At 41.1% G+C, this 22,488-nt stretch overlaps 1 protein-coding gene across 2 annotated transcripts in view; it reads left to right on the top strand.

Annotated features, from left to right (window-relative positions):
• Positions 1–22,488, top strand: part of LOC106958241 (retinal-specific ATP-binding cassette transporter-like) — a 42,165-nt gene that overhangs the window by 10,835 nt on the left and 8,842 nt on the right. Inside the window, exons 9-39 of one of the 2 annotated variants that reach the window (XM_015050036.1) lie at positions 779–1,013; positions 2,076–2,215; positions 4,425–4,541; positions 6,227–6,424; positions 9,866–10,071; positions 10,146–10,322; positions 10,415–10,637; positions 11,151–11,372; positions 11,714–11,918; positions 12,015–12,092; positions 12,190–12,387; positions 12,714–12,891; positions 12,973–13,104; positions 14,219–14,358; positions 14,440–14,577; positions 14,704–14,882; positions 15,094–15,196; positions 16,128–16,333; positions 16,552–16,606; positions 17,044–17,124; positions 18,128–18,285; positions 18,439–18,563; positions 18,651–18,749; positions 18,840–19,029; positions 19,150–19,244; positions 19,351–19,383; positions 19,627–19,732; positions 20,719–20,793; positions 20,900–21,069; positions 21,200–21,377; positions 21,470–21,585. In XM_015050036.1, coding sequence (XP_014905522.1) covers positions 779–1,013; positions 2,076–2,215; positions 4,425–4,541; positions 6,227–6,424; positions 9,866–10,071; positions 10,146–10,322; positions 10,415–10,637; positions 11,151–11,372; positions 11,714–11,918; positions 12,015–12,092; positions 12,190–12,387; positions 12,714–12,891; positions 12,973–13,104; positions 14,219–14,358; positions 14,440–14,577; positions 14,704–14,882; positions 15,094–15,196; positions 16,128–16,333; positions 16,552–16,606; positions 17,044–17,124; positions 18,128–18,285; positions 18,439–18,563; positions 18,651–18,749; positions 18,840–19,029; positions 19,150–19,244; positions 19,351–19,383; positions 19,627–19,732; positions 20,719–20,793; positions 20,900–21,069; positions 21,200–21,377; positions 21,470–21,585 — 4,556 coding nt within the window. The remainder of the gene's footprint in view (positions 1–778; positions 1,014–2,075; positions 2,216–4,424; positions 4,542–6,226; positions 6,425–9,865; positions 10,072–10,145; positions 10,323–10,414; positions 10,638–11,150; positions 11,373–11,713; positions 11,919–12,014; positions 12,093–12,189; positions 12,388–12,713; positions 12,892–12,972; positions 13,105–14,218; positions 14,359–14,439; positions 14,578–14,703; positions 14,883–15,093; positions 15,197–16,127; positions 16,334–16,551; positions 16,607–17,043; positions 17,125–18,127; positions 18,286–18,438; positions 18,564–18,650; positions 18,750–18,839; positions 19,030–19,149; positions 19,245–19,350; positions 19,384–19,626; positions 19,733–20,718; positions 20,794–20,899; positions 21,070–21,199; positions 21,378–21,469; positions 21,586–22,488) is intronic. The other variant, XM_015050037.1, reaches the window with a different exon arrangement.

Genomic DNA, 22,488 nt, shown 5'->3' with positions numbered 1-22,488 from the left:
AGGAAAAGTTGATGATGGGTGACAGCTGATGATTTCTTTCAATTTCACTATATTTTTGTCACTAAAGTGTTATATTAAGGACTAAGCTAATTTTTTATGTTGATGTTTCCAAATCCACATTCATTGCTGTTGACAGTGCGACATCCTGCTGGCGAGATAGTTGTCTCTGCAGACCGTGTACGCTCGAGGTGGAACATGTAAACATGTCACTTCCTGTAAATCAGATGAGGAAGATCCTAAAACCTAGCAAGTAGAGAGCCTTGAAATATTACTTTTCAAGAGTTTTTTTTTTCACATTTAGATGCATTGAATCATCAAATATCACCCTAAATAAATACAAAAATGGTGTTTTCAAACGGGGATTTCACTTTTGTCAAACAAAAGCAGTCATATCAGTCTGATTCTATGTGGAAATATAATTTCCTCGCTCTCGTTAAATCACAAATCAACTGCTGCCAACCTTTTTTTATTACTTAAACTTTACAAGCTGCATCTATATCTGTTTCCGGTCTTACCTTGCAGCGAAGAAACTGCTTAAACAAAACCTGCCTGTCAACACGAAGTAGACTAAGCGATCTCTAAAAGCAACACATCATCATTAGAATTTGATGATCCGAAGCATTTAACTGTGTAAATCGAAGCATCCTGCAAGAGGGAAAGTAGGTTTTTAGCAGCACAGTATTTTCTTTTTGTTAAATTCAACTTCAAATGCACATCCTGCATTTCCTTTCAACCACAAGCCCAGCTTTTGAAATCAACCCTGGATCTGTCTTCCCAGCTGTTCCACAGGAGCAGCTCCAGGGAGTTCATCCAGGTCGTAACGCCTCTGTTCCAGAAGAATCTGTCCTTCAGGGAGGTGATGGCTGCTGCCTCCAGCCTGGTGTGCGGCTACACAGAGGGGGCTTTCTCCAGGGTTGCCTCTTTTAACTGGTACGAAGACAACAACTACAAAGCCTTCCTGGGAATCACAAGCGGCTGGGCCAAGGGTGACTACACGTATGACAACAGCACCAGTGAGTTCAGCACTTGTTTTACAAAACACAGCAGATCAAACCACAGGTGTTACTGCTGGAGCTGAGGGGCAAACTCATGAAGCCACACAGAGGAAGATCTGATCCTAAAACAGCGTTACTAACACCATGGCAACTTATGGCGAAAATGAAAAAAACTTTGATTAAATCTAGATTAGATATTATGCTTTAAAGGGGCAGTCTTATGTAAAATCAAACTTTTTTTTAGCTTTACGCCATATTATAATGTCATTACTTTCATGCATGTTTGAGGAATCCTTTTATCTCCATGGAAACCATTCAGCTGTGCAAAACGCCTGGGGGGACCTAGCCCCGCCTTTGAGATGAAGCTCCTCCTCGGAAACTTGCAGTTTCCAAGCTTCCGCCTCACAGAGTTTCCAACTCCCACAACTCGCCAACTCAGCTCCTTCAGACTAGCCAGCAGCAATTAGCAAACACCTAGTGGAGCTGCACCTTCCGCTGAGCTCATTAGACGAGCTGTTTCTCAGTGCAACGCTGGTAAATGGTTTTAAAGGGTTAATAGAGGAGCCATGTTGGAATGATTTCCTGAAGGTGGAGTGTCAGAAAGAGCTGGAGTTTCTTAAAGAGACAGAGGCCCAATTTCAAGGTGTTAAATTACAAAGTCAAATTTGTTTTTAGTCATATAGTTACTTGATTGTGCTGTAAACTGGTGCTGTGTGGCTTGGAAATACACAAAACCTCCCCTTTAAGGTTTAGCTCTCCCTCTAGTTATGTCTATTTCAGCAGCAAAAAGGACTTAAGATTCTTAAGAACCATCGCTGTTTGCGGCATGCAGATTGCTTGAAATAAAAACTATCTGGTTAAAGCTGGTGGTTTACTAATGCAGGTGAAAAAAAGGAAAGAAATTTCTGGCTTTATAAACTGTTGCTCCTGGATTGTAGGTGACTCCAATGTTTTCATTTGTAGTTTGAGAAATCCTTTTTTGTTTCATGATGCCTGTTGTCATAATCTGTGTGTTTTGGTAATTTAATAATAAACTGACTTCCTCTGTTACATCAGCTGACTGATAACTATTTGTCTCAGCTCCTTTCTGCAATGACTTGATGAAGGAACTGGAGTCCAGTCCTGCCACATGGATTGTGTGGAACTCTGTGAAGCCAATGCTGATGGGACAGATCCTCTACGCTCCAGACTCACCAGCCGTCAAGCAAATCATAAGAAATGTAAGCAAATGGCTGTTATGTTGATTTTTAATGTATCATTGTTAGTATTTTTCTTTATATATTAAAATTATTTGGGTATATACAGTTATTTTTATGACTTTAATCTTTCTCTATTGGTTGTAATATTTAAGCATTGATAATAATTTACGTTACGGTGTAATTTAAATTCCTTTTATTTTACGTTTTATGAAGCTACAACCGCAGACTTGCATATATTTTACTGGAGCTTCATATGAAACATAAATACTGGAGTAGATGTTGGTAAGATTAAACATAGACCCAGAGCCACAGGGGAATAAGTTAGATCCAAACATGTGCAGACTCTAGAATGGCTTAATCAAAGTATAGACTCAAATTCGAGTCTGTACTCTGTGGCAGGACTGGGAAAATTTTCCTTACAGACTCGGCCCATCCAATCTGACTGAGGTTGAGTGTCCAGATGTTCAAAACTGCTAGAGAAATACACCAAAATAAGGATCTATATTGACTCTTCATCATATATTGGTTCTATTTTGGCTAAATGCTAAATATTTTATTGTGCTGTATATTGCGTTGGTGTGTCATATAATCCTAATGTTCAAGTTTGTGGACGTACCGAAATAAATGGGAAAAATCTTTTGGGGGAAAAGCTTTTATGGTTGAGGAAATCTGATTGAGAGTTGATTTGTTTAGATCGATTGAAAACGTACAACTAGAAATGCACAGGAGCAACCAGAAACATCAAAGACACTTAAACACGACACCTAGAAAGATCTAAATGAATATGGCCACCCAGACATCTCGGTGACGTCCCTATCTGTGTTTCTCTTCAGCGCTGGCTCCTCTGATGCGGTGAACAATGCGTTTCCACCCCAGAAAAAGTGATCAGCTTCCCCCATGTCGTGTCCAGGCCTTTGTATCTAGATGTAGATAAGTGTTTGTCAACGCCGTTAAGTCTCTGGGTGGGAGGTGGGTACAGGCAGTCATGGTTGGCTTGGTCGCAATGGAAGAACACAAACTGATCGGCGGTGTTGACTGCTGCCCCGTCCATTGGCACCGCCGCTTTTCTAGATGTGCCTTACGCCGCCGTGGCTTTTCCTTAAAGACGTGAGAGTGTGTAGAAAGGGTCACACACCCTCATGTTTGTTCCTACCCAGCCCTTTATAGACCTCTTTGTTTTCCTCTTGCCTCAGCTGGAATCTTAATTGCACTAAGAATGTGACAACCACTGGGTTAATCCATTACTTTACAGGAGGGGAAAACAAAGACTCTGGCGGCTCTTTGTTGTCATGCATCAGAGTGTTTCAAGGAAATGCTGGTCAAGAACTTTGTGTTTTAGGACCATGCTGTCGTCATACGTGGTTGCTCTCGCAGAATATTGAGCTACATTGGTCTTATCTACATCCTGCTGTACCCGACAGAGCCATGTCTGTCGGATTTTTAGTATACACAATTAAAGGCTGAATATATCCTCAAACTTCAAATATTCCTCCATCGTCAGAACATGCCACATCTTAGCTCCTACTCATTTTTTTTTTTTTTACAAAATCGGCTTTCAGGAGCCTCCCCGTCCGCCCTCTCCTCCTCTGTCGCCTGCTGTTTTGAACTGTCTCATGGAATGAGGAAGCTCCCGGTTGTGGGAACCTGACTGGGATTCACTGGGCCGGCTGAATGCATTCAGCCAGTCGTCACCAACGGCCTCCATTGTCACCCCCCGGCTCCATTGTCTCCTTTGTCACCCGAAATCAGACACACACAAGAGGAAGGCGTTTAATTGGGTGTACTCTTGAGTGCTTTTATCCCCCCCACTGCACATGACTGAATGCCGGAGTAGCCGACCTTGGGTGCGCGCCTACACAAAGCACTGTACACATGCGGGGTTCTGAACGATAAGCGTGCAGTAAATATTTGACGATCTGGCACCGAAAAGGCCTTCGTCGCAGGTTATCTGTAAAAGCGGGTGGGAATTCTTTGTGGGAGAATGCGTGTGTTGTCTTTGCAAAGCTTGTTTTCGCACAGTTTGATGTGGGAATGGTATGTAGCGGGAGATTAGGGTGTATGTGTGACTGCGTGCATGCGTGTGTGTGTTTTTAAGCGTCCAAGCTTTGAGTCCAAGTTTGGATTGGGTTTGGGTGTTATTCGCTCCTACCAGTGTTTCCTGCAACCTGAATGCATCTCTCTATATTTTCTTTAGGGGATGTTCAGCTTCTCACTTTCTCCTCCGCTGCAGGCAAACACAACGTTTGAGGAGCTGGAGAGGCTGAGGACGATGGGAAAGGCCTGGGAGGAAGTGGCTCCTCAGATCTGGGCTTTTTTCCAAGATGGAGTCCAAGTCAAGATGATCCGGGTGGGACAGCATTGCAGTCTGGCTGAATAAATAACTTGCGAGTTTATCTCGCACCAGATCCGCTCCTTGTGACATGGGAGATGTGCACGATGATGATCTTTATCACTGCTGCCATTCAGCTGAAACTCAATGCCCAACTATTGTGCCTTTGAATAAGTTGATAAATGATGTTATTTCATCCCGAGCTTCTGACCATTTAGATTAAAGTTCCTGCTCGAATATGGAGAATTATCTCGCCACAATGACTCATCTCTTTCGCTTTCCAGTTTATTTCTCAAAATGCAAAACTAGGTCATTGTTCAGATTTACGCCTGCTTGAAACCAGATATTTCCATATACATAACACAGCTTTTTCTTCTCACTCTCAGAAGGTAAATCTGATCAAATTTATCCTGTTTTACAGGTCAGTTAGGATTGAGAACATTATTTCTATTTGCTAAATGCCAGAAAAACAAGATTTCTTTTAACTGTTTGCAAGTGTCAGTGGTGAAACGGCCTTTTAAACTGCATGACTTGGGCCAAATGTTTTAAATATCCTTCCTCAAACTTCTCACATTGGCCCCTTCCTCCTGGAAGAAGTGATGTAACCGAGTCAGGTTTGTAGGCCGCTTTGCCTGCCCACATCCTTTCAGCTTTGCACACAAATTTTCTATGAGACGGAGATCTTTGTGGTGGCCACTCCTGAACACTGACTTTGTTAACCTTAAGCCACTTTGTCACTAATTTGGCTGCATGTTTAGGGTCACTACCCACTTGGGAGATCCATTTGTGTCCAAACTTTCACCTCCTGGCCGATGTCTTGAGGTGTTTCTTCAATATTTCCACTCAATGTTCTTTCCTCGTGATGCAAATCTTAATTTCCCGCTGCAGCAAAAACACCCACAAAACATGATGCTGTCAAAAAAGGATGCCATTGCCCTTTTTTCCCCCCAAGTTCTTCCAAACACTTAAATGTTCGTTTAAACATACCAAAAGAAAATCTCTTCTGAAATGCAGATTTTTTTGTCCCTATGTACATTTGCAAATGCCAGGCAGCCTGTTTATGTTGATTCTGAGTCATGACATCTTCCTTCCTGAGTGGCATTTCAGGACATGTAAATAACGAAGCTGTTTTGCTCAGGATGGCTCTCTCTCTCTCTCTCTCTCTGTCTCTCTCTCTCTTTCTCTCTCTCTCTCTCTCTTTCTCTCTCTCATGAGCTTCAGACAACATTCTTACAAGATATTTTGCCTTTGTTTAGGAGTTAATATGCACATTTCACATTTTTAAACAGGTTTAATTAATGTTCATTCTGGGATACAGAACATTTCTCCTTCCTGAAAAGTATAGTGGCTGAATATTTCTACGATGTTTATACTTCTCTAATACTGAAACTGCATGAGCAGATAAAACTGCGCCTTTCAGTCTCTGGAAATTGTGATCAAAAGCTGCTAATTTACCTACAAAAAGAAAGAAAATCATTCTTGGTGGTGTGGCTTCACAATGCTCCGACGGGGTCATAATTTTATTAGGTTCCACATATGAATTTAAAAAACAAAAACATAATCGCACACTTTCTTTCTTGTTACTATGGCATTTTGCAAAAAGAATACATTTATCTAAACATGTCTCTTTCTACAGTACATGTAAACCCATGAATTGATCTGTACATTTTTCAAATTAAGCTCAAAACTTTATTTTATTTCAGGACACCATCCGCAATCCCTCCGTGATGGATTTTATAGACAGGAGCCTGGAAGACGCGCCGTTCTCCTCTGAACACATCCTCAACTTCCTGCACAACGGGCCGCCAGAGGAGCGGGGCTACGACATGCCCAACTTTGACTGGCGAGATGTCTTCAACCTCACTGACCGGGTCGTTCGGATGCTCAATCAGTACGGGGATGTGAGTAAGAAACCACAGTAGCGCATTTTATATTATCTGCCACTTTGCAGAGAGCACCAATTTATTCTTCAGACGTTTGATTAGCTTGCTAAAGAAAAAAATCACCCCCCCAAAAAACAATTAATCTCACATTTAATAGTTTTATTTCTTAAAATATAGGCAGAAAAAGTGAAGCATCCTGCATGATCTGAAATTAGTAATAGTGTCTCTGCAAGACAAGAGAGCTTTTGTACAGCTAGTAGATTTTTTGTTCTTATTTAGAGGATTAACGTTCTTGCAAAATGCTTCTTGTCTTTTAACATTTTTGGCCTGCCATGCAAGCATTTCTGAGGACGCTCACATAGTTTCTTGTTTGACATGTTAGTCTGGGATTTTATCAACCTAAAAATAAATTCAAACAAAAAACAAACTGGAAATATGTTGTAGATGTCTTCTTTGGTCATGTTACATGGTCACCTTTTCAGCAGGTGATTAGCAATGCTTATATTTGCTAATAATATGCGTTTAATGTGTGAAATTATGCCTTAATTATGATCAAACTAGCATAATCTTCTGTTCTTTAAGTATATTTTTCACCTACAGAAGAAAATCTAAGAGGTGATTTTCACATTTTTTGGCAGTCTTAATAGTAGTGTAATGTTCTGAAGGTATATTTCTTCTATTCTCTTTTCAAAATGGGAAAGGCAAGAGAACATGCCATTCCAATTAGGTAGATGTGCGTTGGTGTAAGTTCCCCTTTGGTCAGAACTTCTTTGCGATGAACGTTTTAATTATTGTTCTGGCAGCTGGATAGTTAATCTCCATGTTGCCTTGATGTTAGCTTCCACCTGGCTGCCTGTAGGAACACCGCTGCCACTGAGAGGTGACCTGTAATTTGTAGTGTAGGATCACTTTGCAGTGGGTACACAGCAAAGGGCTACATTTACGCTACTACAACTTCATTTACTTTCTGTTCTTAGCCTTGCCGAAGAGCCTAAGCCCTTCCAGCTTAGTCATGATCTTATTTCTCAGGTTAGCTGCTCATCTGGGCTTCCTAAGTGGCCTTGATACCCATTCTCATGCTTGGATGGCAAGCATGACTATGTATCCCCCTCCTAACCTGTTGTCTTGATTACACCTTGCAGTAGCGTCTTTGTTGTTCCGCGCCCATCTGTATTTATGATAGCGAACAATAAAACACTGAGCCAGTAGTCTCTTCAATGTGGGATTTTGAAACTTTACCTTCTCGTCTGCATACAGGCTCTTTTATTAGGCTTGCTGGTATTTCAGCCTTTCAAATTCTTGACGTTGTCAGAATTTGATTTGAGTTTCTTAAAATCTGTTTTCTGTTTAAGCAAAGTTCAAGTAATCAAAACTTTGTTGGGTTTGTTCTAATTAGCTTGTCAGGTCTAGCAGTACTTTAACTTCGTTGTGGTTCCCATGAGGTTACACTGAGCTGTGCTAAAAGACGACCTCTGATGTATTTTAATTAGAAATTGTCAATCTAAATGTTTCGCCGAATCAGACGTTTTGGTCTGGTGTTGACACAAACACATCCCAACAGCGCCCCAAATTTCCAGATAAGCCTAAAGTTTCAGGACAATTATTCAAATTTTTCCCCATTCTCTCTTGTGACTTTGATGGTAAGAATTTGGACAGTACTGCCATTATGTTCCTCTGGAAATGTCAGGCTCCAGGTCAGGCCTTTTTCACAAAATAATCCAATCAAGCCTCGCATTTGTCGAGCTTAATGCCCTGGAAGCTAAGCACTGTGCTCTAAGCACTACTCTTGACGTTTTTAGGAGATTCTTGGCTCTCCAATTTGTTCCCTTTGTACAGAAATGTGGTAGTCCACCCAGGTGGGCATGAGCCAAAGCTACAAAGCAGCTGGCCACTCTGTTTTGTTTCATGTTGATCGAGTAGAAGTTAAAAAACAAAGAGAAACCCTTGCGTAACGCTTCTTATAAGGGTCATCTACATTAGTAGGGGGGAATGCATTTAAGACAAAAGAGTAAACTGGCCCTTTTACTGCAGAGGCTCATCAGAATGAGAAGTATATTGCCCTGAAGGGGTTGAGGACAGGGGGGTGTACCTGGATACAAGGCTGGGTAGGTGGTGGGTGCACTTTGTTTTTGTCCAAGTTGAAGCTTACAGCACTTGAGTTTGACAGGAAGAGTGGGAGCGACTGAGGCTGATTAGACACAGCTGTCACTCCATCGACTATCCTTTATAAAGCCTCAACAATAACCGTGAGCTGAACGGTTGGCTCGCTCACATTGGTGGCATGTTTGCATATCACACCACCTGAAGATGCTTCACTGTTCGTGTTGGGGAAAATTTCCATAAACAAAGAGATTCTCCCCTAAATGTCACTTGTTTATTAATATTGTTAATCTGAAATTGCTCAAATGCATCCAGACCCTTTTTTTTTTTTTTTAGGTGTATATCTGTGTTTTCAAAGCAAATGGTGTTTGTGTGTGTGTTTTGGGTTGAAGAGGGCTGTCGGTAGCCTCGGTGGTAAATAGCTGTTTTGGAGGGATTCCTTTTGGACCACAGCCGTCCTTATTTGCATGAGCTTTCGTTGAATGGTTTCATCGGACACGCTTTTCAGGAATGAGACAAACGCCTCTGCAAATGTGTAAGGGGTCTGTGGAGTCTTGGGCCAGCGCTGGTATTTGTGGGCTTTTCGTCTTTTGAGCCACTCTGGAGACATTGCTGAAGCAATAGCAGCTGTATGATGGCAGCCAGTCCACAACTTCTTTTCAGGCAAAGATAGCATTACAACAACAGAACCCTTCAATACAAAATTATCATATTTTTACCCTTCAAATGAGTTATTCAGGGTTATGCTTGCGTGACTGGCATTAACATCTCAAATATTTGACACCAACATTTTCTTTGTGTACTTTTAACAGCAGCCCATGTGCTGCCTGTGGTACTATAGATTAAGAACCATGACCTTGAAACATTTGCAGTTTACTACAAATGGTCTTTTAGTTAAACTGTAAAATAATTTAACATTTTGTAATGTAAATAAAATGCTATCTTGTTTCATACTGAACAGAATGAATTGTAGTCATGTCCATTAAATTCCAATTGAATTACAATTAGCTGGGATTAAAAGCAAGTATGTTAACATGCTAAGCTGATATGCTAACTGCCAAACAACTCGATATTACTACTGTTATATTAGCATGCTAGCATGTTAAACTGAGCTGCTAACTGCTGAACAACTTCACATTACCATTGTAATATTAGCATGCTAACATGGTAAGCTGAGAGGCTAACTGCTAAACAACTTGATATTGCTATTGTAATATTAGCATGCTAGCATGCTAAACTGAGTGGTTAACTTCTGTTCAGCATTGTAACTGAAAGTCGGTGCCATTGTACTCCATTCTGGCTTTACTCTTATCTATGTCCTAATGGATGCTTGTCTCTCTTTTATTCCCTCTCTGACAGTGTTTAATTCTTGATAAATTCATACCTCTACCTGATGAAGACGCTGTCACTCATCGGGCCTTGGACCTGTTGGAGGGAGGCAAGTTCTGGGCGGGTCTCGTCTTTACAAACATGTTCTCTTGGACCACCAGCGTTCCACCTCATGTCAAGTTCAAGATCCGAATGGACATCGACATAGTGGAGCGCACCAACAAAGTCAAAGACAGGTTAGATTTGGCTTCCAGCTGATTGTAGGTATGAAAAAAACATAGGATTTAAAATCTGTGTTCGCTTTTCTCAGGTACTGGGACCCGGGCCCCAGAGCTGATCCTATGGATGATTTCCGCTACATCTGGGGTGGCTTTGCCTACCTCCAGGACATCATAGAGCATGGGATTATCAGGACTCACACAGGAAAAGAGTGGCCTCTGGGTGTCTACCTACAGCAGTTCCCCTACCCCTGCTATGTGGATGACCTGTGAGTGGAAACATTTCGTTTGATACACTTCGTCTGTCAATAAGTAGGTCCTCCATATCATTTCTTTCCTCTCTCCCATCTCCTTCCTCCAGCTTCATGCTGACGTTGAACCGCTGTTTCCCCATCTTCATGGTTCTGGCCTGGGTCTACTCCGTGTCTATGGTAGTTAAGAGCATAGTTCTGGAGAAGGAACTCCGTTTGAAGGAGACCCTGAAAACCATCGGGGTCACCAATGGTGTCATCTGGTCCACCTGGTTTATTGACAGCTTTTTCATGATGGGCACCAGCACAGCTCTACTGACTGCCATCATCATGGTGAGCTTCACATTTGTGCTTCCATGCCTGCATGTCTTCCACCTGAATCATCTAATTTATCCCCCTGTCTGCTTTCGATATAAACTCACTTCACAGATCATAAACGACAAGTAGTAAACCATTCTGCAGTCAGTCATCTCTCTTTTTTTCTGGAACGACTGAATTGATATTAATAGCTCACTTAATGCATGCTTTCTCAGTAAATCATTAATGTCAGAGTAACTGATACCATGACATCACGAAGATTATGTCAGAGTTCTACGAGATTTGCAGCAAAGGACTTGTAAATGATTAAAAGCGGGCAGAAACAGCACCTTCTTCATTTTAATACGGTGGGCTTATGCGACCCCTTGTGGACATTATGTGGATCACTGTCACACCAAAATATCCACATTTTGTTTACAAAGAAAGAGAATGATGATGATGTTGTCTTTTTGACTGACCAAAGCAAAACACACATGTTGATACGATTACAGTATCTGAACCTCGTGTGTGTTTCTTTCCTGTCTTCAGGGAGGGAGGGTTCTGAACTACAGCGACCCTGTCATCCTCTTCCTCTTTCTGCTCTCATTCACCACTGCCACCATCATGCAGTGCTTCCTGTTCAGCATCTTCTTTAACCAGGCCAACCTGGCAGCCGCCTGCTGCGGCATCATCTACTTCGCCCTCTACTTGCCGCACATCTTCTGCTTCACCTGGCAGGAACGCATCACCAAAGACATGAAGATCATGGCGGTGGGTGCCTCCACCTCAAAACACGGTTGTATTTCTCTTTTAATCGATAAGCAGATAGATGCCTTGAAAAAGAATTTATCCACCTTAAACCTCCAAATATCTTGTCACTTTACAACCACAAGCAGCATTATAAGGGCATAGAGTTATCATCAATGAAAATGCCATTGGCCTAACTCAAAACTTACCAATACATGACCACACCCTTAAACCGACAGGCTGAATGGGAGAATCTATTGATATGACATACACCATAGCCCATTTTTCATGAGAAGTAAAAATGCTAGTCAAGTAGTGGTGGAAAGGATTTGACCATTCTGATTAAACAATGCTTCATCACGCAGAGTCTGCTGTCCCAAGTGGCATTTGGCTTTGGGACAGAGTATCTATCCCGGTATGAGGAGCAAGGGATGGGCCTGCAGTGGGACAACATCCAGACCAGTCCTTTGGAGGGAGACGAGTTCTCCTTCCTCACGTCCATCTGCATGATGGGTTTGGATACGGTTCTCTATGCTGCTCTGGCCTGGTACCTGGACAACGTTTTCCCTGGTCAGTGTGTTGAAATGAACCAAAAGGTGTGCTCTCGTCATACAAATGTGCTAAGGTTCTGGGTTTTTTTTGTTTGTTTTCTTCTTGTCATCACAGGACAGTACGGCATTGGTCGCCCCTTTTACTTCCCCTTGCTCCCATGTTACTGGCTCAACAGTGTTGCCCCAGCCTCCGGTATTTCATTCTTATCCTGCGTGGAATATGTTTTAGTGACTTTACACAAGATAATATGGGTGATTATGCCAGGATATTTTGTTATCTTTTTCCAAAGGAAATTACAGTACGGAACTGGAGAAAAAAGGCTTCGACAATCTGACAAACAAGGAGCAAGGAGAGAAAAAGGCTGCTGCAGAAACCGCCGAGCAGGTGGAACCACAAGCTAAGGAGAAGGAGGACATACCTTCATGTGAACATCATGATCAGCGTGAAAAGCTCAGCCACACAGAGCCTGAGAAGAACCAGAAGGACGGTAAACCCAGAATATGACTGTAGCTGCCTTACAGAGTGCTTTTCCATCCCAGACAGGATTCATTGTGTGGAACCTTGATGACCTTGTGTGTGTTTGAACTTGTTGGCATTTGTAAACTCACACCTCTCACCTACCAGTCTCATGTTTAGTTAATCAGTAGACTTTTTGACTCCGTATTGCATTCCAGACACATGATTTCATCAACCGTTAGGCAACAAAACACATTTGTTTCACTCTCTGCATGAAACTAACACGGTTTAAACTCAGAGACATTTAAAGTCTCGCTCCAGACGGTGGAAAAACATAGTTGTTTTTGGTGTCCACAGAGGAGCCGTTCTTCGAGGCAGAGCCGGCAGATCTGGTGAAGGGGGTCTGCATCCAAAACCTGGTCAAGGTATTCAGCAGCTGCTCCTCGCCGGCCGTCGACGGACTCAGCATCAACTTCTACGAGAGCCAGATTACGGCCTTTCTCGGGCACAACGGAGCCGGGAAGACCACCACCATGTATGTCGCTTAGACTCTCTGCTGGCAGAATAAGCGGAATGCTGAACGTAAGAGAGAGTCTATGTCTTCTCTTTGTCCCAGGTCAGTCTTGACTGGAATGTTCCCTCCCACCTCGGGGACGGCCACCATCTACGGCAAGGACATCCGCACGGACATGGACAGCATTCGCATGTCTCTGGGAATGTGTCCTCAGTACAACATCCTTTTTCAGCAGTATGTCACTTCTCACGTATTTAACTAGCATAAGCTGTGCTCTGAGAAAGACATTCTTGACCCTTAAATGATTTCACATTCAACCCTTAAAGATTTGTGCTTTTCACAACCACAAATCTTGAAGCATTGTGTTGGGATCTCCTGTCACAGTCCAACACTTTTGGCATATATCTGAGGTTCTTATCTTGCTGGAACATGGACACCTGCCCTCATTTCAAATCCTTTGAAACCTCTAACAGGTTTTCCACCAGGACTGCCCTATTTTTAGCTCTTCCTGTTACCTCAATTCAGTTTCTTTATCCTTCTGACCATGAATTTGGCACAGCTGCGGTTCCCCATGGGGAGAGGACTGTACATGGTGTTGTACGCTGTTTTATACCCTACATAGTCTTCTACATGTAAGCCAAAAAGTTCAATGTCTTCTACTTTCTTCTACTCTGTCCCACATACCTTTGTGGCTTGTGCCAAAATGCAAACAGGACTTTCATAGCTTTCTTTAAACACAAGGTTTCTTTGGGAAGTAATTTGTAGAGTACAAAACTAACATTTTCCTCGTATTCCAATTCTCTTACCTGAGTTGTTGCTATAGGCATTTTGACTCTTTGATTAAATAATGTTCTCCTAAAAGACCTGGGTCTTTTAGACGGACAGCCATGGTGTGGTAGGTTTGCCATGGTGTCCTGCTATTTCATTTTTTTGATAATTAATTAAAAAGCTCTTCATAGGGGTTTAAAACCATTAAATATTTTTTATAATCTAGCTGTGCTTTAAATTTTTCCACTAATTTATCCCTGAATTGTTTGATGAGCCTCTTCATGATGCTGTTTGTTCTTTAACATTTTCTAACAAACCTTCACAGAGCATCTAGATTGATGCCGGAGACCAGACACTAGAGTTTCACTTTCCTTCGTAAATAATTTCTTAAAGCCATCATGTATTTTCAACTCTCAATTGTCCAGTACTATCACACATAAACCCGACGAAAGATATTAAAAATTGAAGTTGCAACTTGAAATTTCAAGCTAAAACTTCAAGTGGTAGCACCTTTTGAAGTTTTAGGTTTTAAGTTGGAAAAAACGGTGGCACTCATTTGTACCAGCTGCTTGTTCCTCAGCATGACGGTGGCAGAGCACATTCTCTTCTACGCGCTGCTGAAAGGCCGTCCGATAACTGAGGCTGAGGAAGAGGTGGAGAACATGCTGCAGGATCTGGGCCTTCCTCACAAGAGAGACGAACTGACCCAGAATCTCTCAGGTCTCTTTAGAATCGCGTTCAATCCCTGCCCTCTGGCACACACAAAGAAAACACACATTTATCTGTTGTTTCGACGTCCAGGGGGAATGCAGAGGAAGTTGTCGGTAGCTTTGGCTTTTGTTGGTGGAGCCAAGGTGGTGATCCTGGATGAGCCCACCTCGGGGGTTGACCCGTATTCCAGGCGCTCGATTTGGGACCTACTGCTCAAATACCGTTTGGGTAAAACAGATTATTCTAATTCACACCACAGGAAACTATCACCCGTATTCATGATTATGTGATACATCAAACATCCCTCCATGTTTCCTTCTTTCACCATCACTCCTCTTGATTTGTGGTTTTCAGGACGCACCGTGATCATGTCCACCCACCACATGGACGAGGCTGACCTGCTGAGTGACCGCGTGGCCATCATCTCTCAGGGTCGCCTTTACTGCTGCGGCTCACCCATCTTCTTGAAGAACTGCTTTGGGGCAGGCTTTTACCTCACTCTGGTTCGCAGGATGAAGCATGAGCCTCCTAACGTGAGGAACTGGGAAAATGAAAGCGTTTATTTGTCTGAAACACAGTAGATTGAAAAGTCTGTGAGAACTGCTGAAATGCTTAACGTCACGTAGAGCAAGCTTGACTGATATCTGTAGTGATGTGTAAAAAACAGTATAGTAGAAGTACAGTTTTTCGTTTTTGCCTGAACGTGGTCATTTAATCCTGGTATCGTTTCATCCGACCAACCAGGCTAGCTGCGACTGCACACAGGACTGCTTGTGTAAATGCTCCAAATGTTCGAAGTTTAAAGTCAACCAGGAAGAAAGCCACACCCCAGACAGACAGCTGGATGGTAAGACATTCACCTCATTGTGATGTGTATGGTCAGTGGTCAGTCTGCTCTCCTGTTACGAAAACAGTGGAGTGTAATCTCTTGATTACTGTCCTTTCACAAAATATTACCAAGTAATTTCGGTCGTGCAAATGTCTTAGTAAACTTGAAATAAGCTAAAATAACTCAAAAGTAACTTTTCAGCAAGATACTTGAAGACACCAAAACTAATTTACAAGTAACTTTTTTAGCAAGAAATAGGAGCTTGTTTTAAGTAAATAATTTCTTAATATTGATGAAAAAGTACCAGTTCTGTTGGCAGATAAATTAACTTGTAACATGGGAAAAATGTCTTGTTATATGTGAAATAATCTGCCAGTGGAACAATAACTTTTTCATCAATTTTAAGGATTTACTTACTTAAAACAAGCTCCTATTTCTTGCTAAAACAAAAAGTTACTTGTAAGTTAGTTTTGTCTTATTTCAACTATATCAAGATATTTGCACTAGAAACTAAACCAAAATTACTTGGTAAGATTTTGTGTTTTTGCAGTGCACTGGATCGTAGTCAGTCCGCTGTCAACCGATACACCTAAAACGCATCTGTTTTAGTTATTATTTAGAAAAATTCAGATTTACGTTTGACTTGCAATGTCAATGATTTTCTTCTATGTTCTTCTTCACTGACTATCACTCAATGTGCAGGACAGCACTAAATTGGCACTGCTAACAAGCATATTGATAAGTCTCTATGAATATTTGAATAAAACTATGTTTCAAATTTCTATTACTCTTCAGTGGTCGGTAACCGCACTGCAGGATAGTATGAAATTGTTCACTGTAACATATTAAGGTTTTTAAAGACGGGATAGCAATGACCATAAAATCCTTCAAACTAATTTGACCCATCCTGGTGAAAAAGGAACATCTTACCTCTTCCACCCACCTTCAGGTAACATGGAAAGCATCACAGCGTTGGTCCACCACCATGTCCCACAGGCTCGGCTCATCGAGGCCATCGGACAGGAGCTCACCTTTCTGCTGCCGAATCGGGACTTCCAGCCCCGGGCGTACGCCAGCCTCTTCAGGGAGCTGGAGGAAACCCTGGTGGACATTGGCCTCAGCAGCTTTGGTGTGTCCGACACCTCGCTGGAGGAGGTCAGTGGAACTAATCGAAAAATAATTATAGTTTCCAATTACAGTCACATTTTAAGCCCATCAAAAATCTCCTGGTCCCTGTCCATTACAATGTTTTAAATAGTCCTCCTAATGCAGTGAACATAGAAGTTTAAATAACCCAAAAAGGTGTGGATCTATTTAATAAAAAGTGTTCACCGTTAATCTTAAGTCTAAGAAATGAATCTACTTTCTTGCAGATTTTTCTGAAAGTCACAGCAAATGGGAATGCAACCAACAAGAAATGTAGTCAAGGTATCTCAAAAGCAGAAGCAAAAAATAGTAATAGTGGTTCCTCCATTGTGTGTCCTTGTTCCACATTTTGTTCCAACTTGCCATTTTGTTCTTGTTGCCAACAATTAACTTACAAGTACCTTTCACTTAACTTAAAGAAAAAATACTTTTGATTATCTGTTGTGAAAGTGCATAAGAAACATCTTTAAGATAGGATTTGACCTATTTTCTTTACAAAATGTCTTGTGTAATAGGGCCAGAAAAAAATGTGCACAAAAAGTTCATAAACCTTACAAAATACAAAATGGCGAAGGGGCAAAATGACTAACAAAATCCCCTTATAAACTCCCCACTGTTGTAAAAAGTGATTTTGTATCCAACTCTAGCTCTAATCATGTATCAATCTACCTCCTACCCTGTGTGTCTTGTCTTTTGTATAATTTCTTTTAAACCTTCAGACAGGAAATCATTGCAACAGATTTCTCGAGCTAGTCTCAGTGGATTCAACAGAGTGGCTGTTGATGTGGAGGCACAAAAAGGTGACAAAGGCTTTCAGCTCTCAACAACTGCAGCTGTTGTCTGATAAACATGTTGTCTGAGTTTTTAAAGAAAGAGAAAGTAATGCTGTGACATTCTGACAAATGTCACAGCATTTTTTAAGACAGAACAAAGGCGGATAGTAGGTTGCCAATGCCTGGGAGGCTTATCATTGTAAAAAGGCAGCAATTTCCAGGGTGAGGTTGGTACAAAACAAAACCAGACTGTCTACATGTGAGATTCCTACAAAACAACACCTCATCATGACACCATTTACATTGTTGAAAGATTGGTATAGGATTTAACCCCATACACCCACAGTTTGCTCCACCTTAATCTAGCTGTTAGCTTGTGTGTCATTAAGCTAAACTTGTTAGCATCTGGGTAATTTTTCTACAGCAGAACAAAGGATATTTTTATATTTGAAAAATATACTTTGGTATGTTTTGCAGGACAACAGCACAATGAGCATCACATCACAGTAGCCAACAAGACCAGCTATTTATAATGAGCTTATGCTGCATTTGATTTATCTTGGAAGTCGGAGATCTGGGAAATCTCAAAAAGATGATCCATTTAATGTGTTCACTAATAAATAGTTTTTGTACAGCAGTATGTGTTCCACTTCTTCCATGAGACACAAAACGAATGAAGTTCTAATAGATTATACTTGCAAGTTTCACTGTGTTTTATATGAATGGCAGCCATATTGGATAATGAACTCAGGGCTGACTGGGAAAGCTTGACTTTCCAACTAGGATTTCTAACTTCAGGTCTGGTTTTATTTCCAACTGAGAACTCAGAAACTACAACTTCCAAACATGGCACACCATTAGCCACCAACTTCCTCTGGCATGATTGTATTATAAATAGTAAACTCTATTAGCCTTGCTGGCCAATAGATTTTGACTACTTCATCTAGAACTCAATGCTTGGGTAGCTACGGCTTTAAATATATTAGTGGAAGTTACTTTATGCCAACGTGGTCTCTGTTTTCTTTTTCAGAGACCAATGGCCATGGCCCTAATGAGTTCCCAGAGGGCAGCGCAGGTAAAGGATCCTACCAAGTCAGAGGCGTCTGTCTCATCATCAAACAGTTCCTGGCTCTGCTAATCAAGAGGTGGCATCATGCCACACGCTCCTACAAAGACTTCATCGCCCAGGTTACCTTTCTGTGATTTTTCATGCTAAGTCAGCTGCTATTTATTATGCTCAATGTGCTTCATAGCGGTATGAATATGTTTGAAAATCACATTTCAGAACTGTTTCGTTTCATTTCAATTGTTTCAGTGTAATTATTTCTTTGGTTCTGGCAGATTGTCCTTCCAGCCAGCTTTGTCTTCTTGGCACTGATGTTTACTCTCATAGTCCCGCCTTTTGGAGAGTATCCAAGTGTGACGCTCACTCCTTGGATGTATGGGAGACAGTACACATTCTTCAGGTGGACGCAAAATCATTGTGCTTTTTGAATTCAGCTAAAATAGACGAAGTGACGTGAAGTTAGAAGACTGAAATCTCTCCATTGCAGCAATGAGCGTCCCATGGATGCACAGATGAGATATTTTGGGGAGGTTTTGCTTGACAAGCCTGGTTTTGGGACCCGCTGCATGGCCGATGAACCTTTGGAGTAAGTAGATGTCATTGCTATGGATGCGTCTTGTGTTTATTTTCTGGAATTCTTTGGCTCACAGAACGGCTCAATTTCATCCCATCTTAGAGATTTCCCGTGCAATAACATCACCACAGAGTGGGAGATGCTGATGGTCAACCCTTCCTTGATAGAAATGCTGGAGAGCCCAAAGTGGACTCCTCTTAGACCCTCTCCAGAATGCCAATGCAGCACATCCAAGAAGCTCACCATGCTCCCTGTGTGTCCTGAAGGAGCTGGAGGCCTCCCGCCTCCACAGGTCGGTTGGTGCTGAACATGTCCAGACTTTTGTGCAGAAAAGCAAAACATTACTTTAGATAAATCATCTGATGAGAATCTAGAATCACGTTTTTTTTTTTTCTTTTCTTGTTTTTTTTAGAGGATCCAGTCAACTGGAGATGTTCTGTTTGACCTTACTGGTAGGAACATCTCTGACTACCTTGTGAAAACGTATCCCACCCTAATCAGGACCAGGTATGGAGGCTTTGAAGCCCTTAAATGAAAATATGTAGACTTGGATTGCAGGACTTTATTGGAATCGTGTGGAATAATGTAATATCTCTGTTTGATCTCTCTGCAGCTTGAAAAGCAAATATTGGGTGAATGAGCAGAGGTAAATACCAGCAATATTACACAGTGGAAAATATACTTACAATATCACATTTATATTGTAAGTATACCAAATATATGTATTTCACTTTGAAATACAATTCACAGACAGATGTAACTGTTTGTGTTGTATTTCCCTCTTGTGGTCAGATTGTTTACTGCCGTTATTCCTCTGACTTAGATGCAGGAAAAACTAAACCAGAGAAGTTGTGCAGGTTTCATAAAGAGGTTTTTCTGTGGTGTCCAGGTATGGAGGCATATCAGTGGGTGGACAGCTTCCTGTTTTAGGAGTGCAGCCGAAGACGCTTCAGGACTTAGCAGCTCAACTGGGACAACTTCTGAACCTTACTGGGGTGAGGCTGAAAGGAATAGTTAAATAAAGTTGTTAAAAGGTTACAAGTAGTTTCTTGCAGTAGATAACTCCAATCTCTTTTGTTTCAGGTGGTTATTTAAAGAGTAACTGATGGATATTTAAAAAATAAATATAGAAAGGAGGTGGTGCAGCACCTAAAAATCTTTCTGAGTGAAACATGTACTGACAGTGTAAGCCCTTTTTAGTGAGAGTTACTGTCCAAAAGTGGTGTGAAAAGGTAAAATAATTAAAATAGCTTTAGTTTTCATAAAAAAATTATATGTACTGATAATGTATTTTACACTGTCTGAACTTTCTATTTTTTAGTCACCCTGACTAGATTTGGCTTTACATGATCTGTTCTCAATTTCTCCTGTAAATTATCATGTCTAAATAGTTTCACCAATAAAACTTGGTCCATAAAATAGCATTTGCACAAACTGCTGTGACGGATAAAGTGTTTTTTTTTTTTCAGACGGTCTTCTTTAGTCTTATGATCAGCTCTTGGGACCAACTAATTTGTATTTATCTGAATCAAGACAGTAAGAGAGTCAGAAGTCTGACATTCAGTTTAAGTCTGATCTTAAGTCTTATACTGAGAACAAATATTGCTGTAGCTCCTTGTTTCACGCAGGAAGATAATTTGTGGTGCACAGCCCTCTGCTTATGTTTTTCTGACGTTTATTATTATTATTAGCTTCTTTGTAAGTCACTGTCCAATGCAAATAGGACAATAAATTAGAAATTCATGACATCGATGAAACAAGATGATTTTGACGTTGAAAGTATTTTAAGAAAATAAAAGTTAATTTTGGTCTTGGCTCTTCTTGATATGCTGATCTGAATTTATACTGAATAAAGGAACCAAGACAGTTAGCTACTACTTAAAACCTTTAATCTATTATTTTATGGGATTGTTTGGATTAACTTCCATTTAAAAGCCTTTTTAACATATTGTTGCTTTTAAAAAGGTAACTTTTTTTTCAGGGTCAATACTCCGAAGAAACACTTAAAGGAATAGGGAAGTTCCTCAGGTACATGGAAACAGAGAACAATGTCAAGGTTAGTCCTTTACAGCTCATCAGTCGGGTAATTTATCTAGATATGGATCAAATATGAAATACACGATACATGCTACATTATGGTAATCAGTTGCAGTTTTTCCTAGGTCTGGTATAACAATAAGGGCTGGCATGCCATGGTGTCTTTTATGAACGTGGCCAACAATGCCATCCTTCGCGCAAATCTTCCAAAAGGAGCAGATCTGAACGAATACGGGATCACAGTCGTCAATCATCCTCTGAACCTGACCAAAGAGCAGCTCTCTGAGATCACCGTGTGAGTGTCCTTCGTCCTCACCGTTCTTCCTCCATCCATTTTCTTGAATTGTTCGCCAGTCGTGATTAGAACACAGCAAATTTTCCTTTCACCCCACCTCATGAAAGCTCTTCCACTTCTCCTTTTCCAGGCTCACCACCTCGGTGGACGCAGTGGTGGCCATCTGCGTCATCTTCGCCATGTCGTTCGTCCCAGCTAGTTTCGTCCTGTACCTCATCCAGGAGAGGGTCACTCAGGCCAAACACTTGCAGTTTGTCAGCGGTGTTAGTCCGCTGGTGTATTGGACGGCCAACTTTCTGTGGGACATGGTACAGTGGCCCAGTTACCTTCTTGAGATTGCTGGCACAATCTAGGCCATGTAATTAGAGCTTGAACCGAGGCTCTCTGTGAATACCTCCAGGTGAATTACTCCATCAGTGCAGCGATGGTGGTGGAAATTTTCCTGTTTTTCGATAAGAGGTGTTACACCTCACCAGCCAACCTGCAGCCCCTTATTGCCCTGCTCATGCTGTATGGGTGAGTTGGACTAAATTCTGTTGTCTGTTTTAAAGGTCCTTCTTTTTTTTCATTTTTTTTTTCAAATGCAGGAACAAAAACAGAAAAGTAAGTTAGTGTAACTATACCACAACTGGGTTATTTAGGAGCAATCCTGGCCCCAAAGAGGAAATGTCAATTACTATTTGCACCCCTGATAAAGAAATATAAAAAAAAAATATTCCAGCCTTCTTACTGTTTGCATTTCACACAAAATAATGTCACAAGAAATAATTATTTCACAAATTCACTGGTGCAACACTTCTCAGTGCCCCTACAACTCCTTTTTAATAAAAGTAAGTGGATAATACTTTGACTTTATTCATTTTTCCAAGCTGTGTAGGAACTTTTTATTGGTCATCCATGAGCGTCTTTTACCTTGGGTATAAGAGGTGCCCATTTATCTTGGCCACTAAATGGAAAATACAAGAGAACATACCAGCAGTCTAAACATAGCTACAAGAACATCCCAACTCCCCTAAACATGCCTTTATCTACAGTCAGAGCGATAATTAAACAGTTTAAACAAATGCAGCTGTGACAAACGACACTGTTTAAGTTTACTCTGCCATCAGGCTAAGTAAGTAGGACGGTAGTGAAGGGGAAAAAAATTAACAACAAAAAACTTTAAAGTTAATTTATCAAGAGCTGCAAATTTTTTTCAATTTCGTTTTAATTAATTTAATTTTCTGATATAACTTTCAGTGTCTTTAACAGTTTGCCAATCATTGTGGGTAACACTGTAAATCTAATATGATGTAGTTCCTTCCCAAACACATAAGCAAATAATCTTTATCCACATTTTTTCTTTCAATCATTTGTTGATGATAACGTCCCCCCCTGCTATTGTTTAAAAGGTTTAATCAAAACTGTTACTGCACTCTC

Source organism: Poecilia latipinna, unplaced genomic scaffold (assembly GCF_001443285.1).
Source record: "Poecilia latipinna isolate Pla-1442-1.1 unplaced genomic scaffold, P_latipinna-1.0 Scaffold972, whole genome shotgun sequence".
Classification (NCBI taxonomy): Eukaryota; Metazoa; Chordata; class Actinopteri; order Cyprinodontiformes; family Poeciliidae; genus Poecilia; species Poecilia latipinna.
Note: the sequence above shows the minus strand (reverse complement) of the source record. Positions and strands in the feature narration are given on the sequence as shown.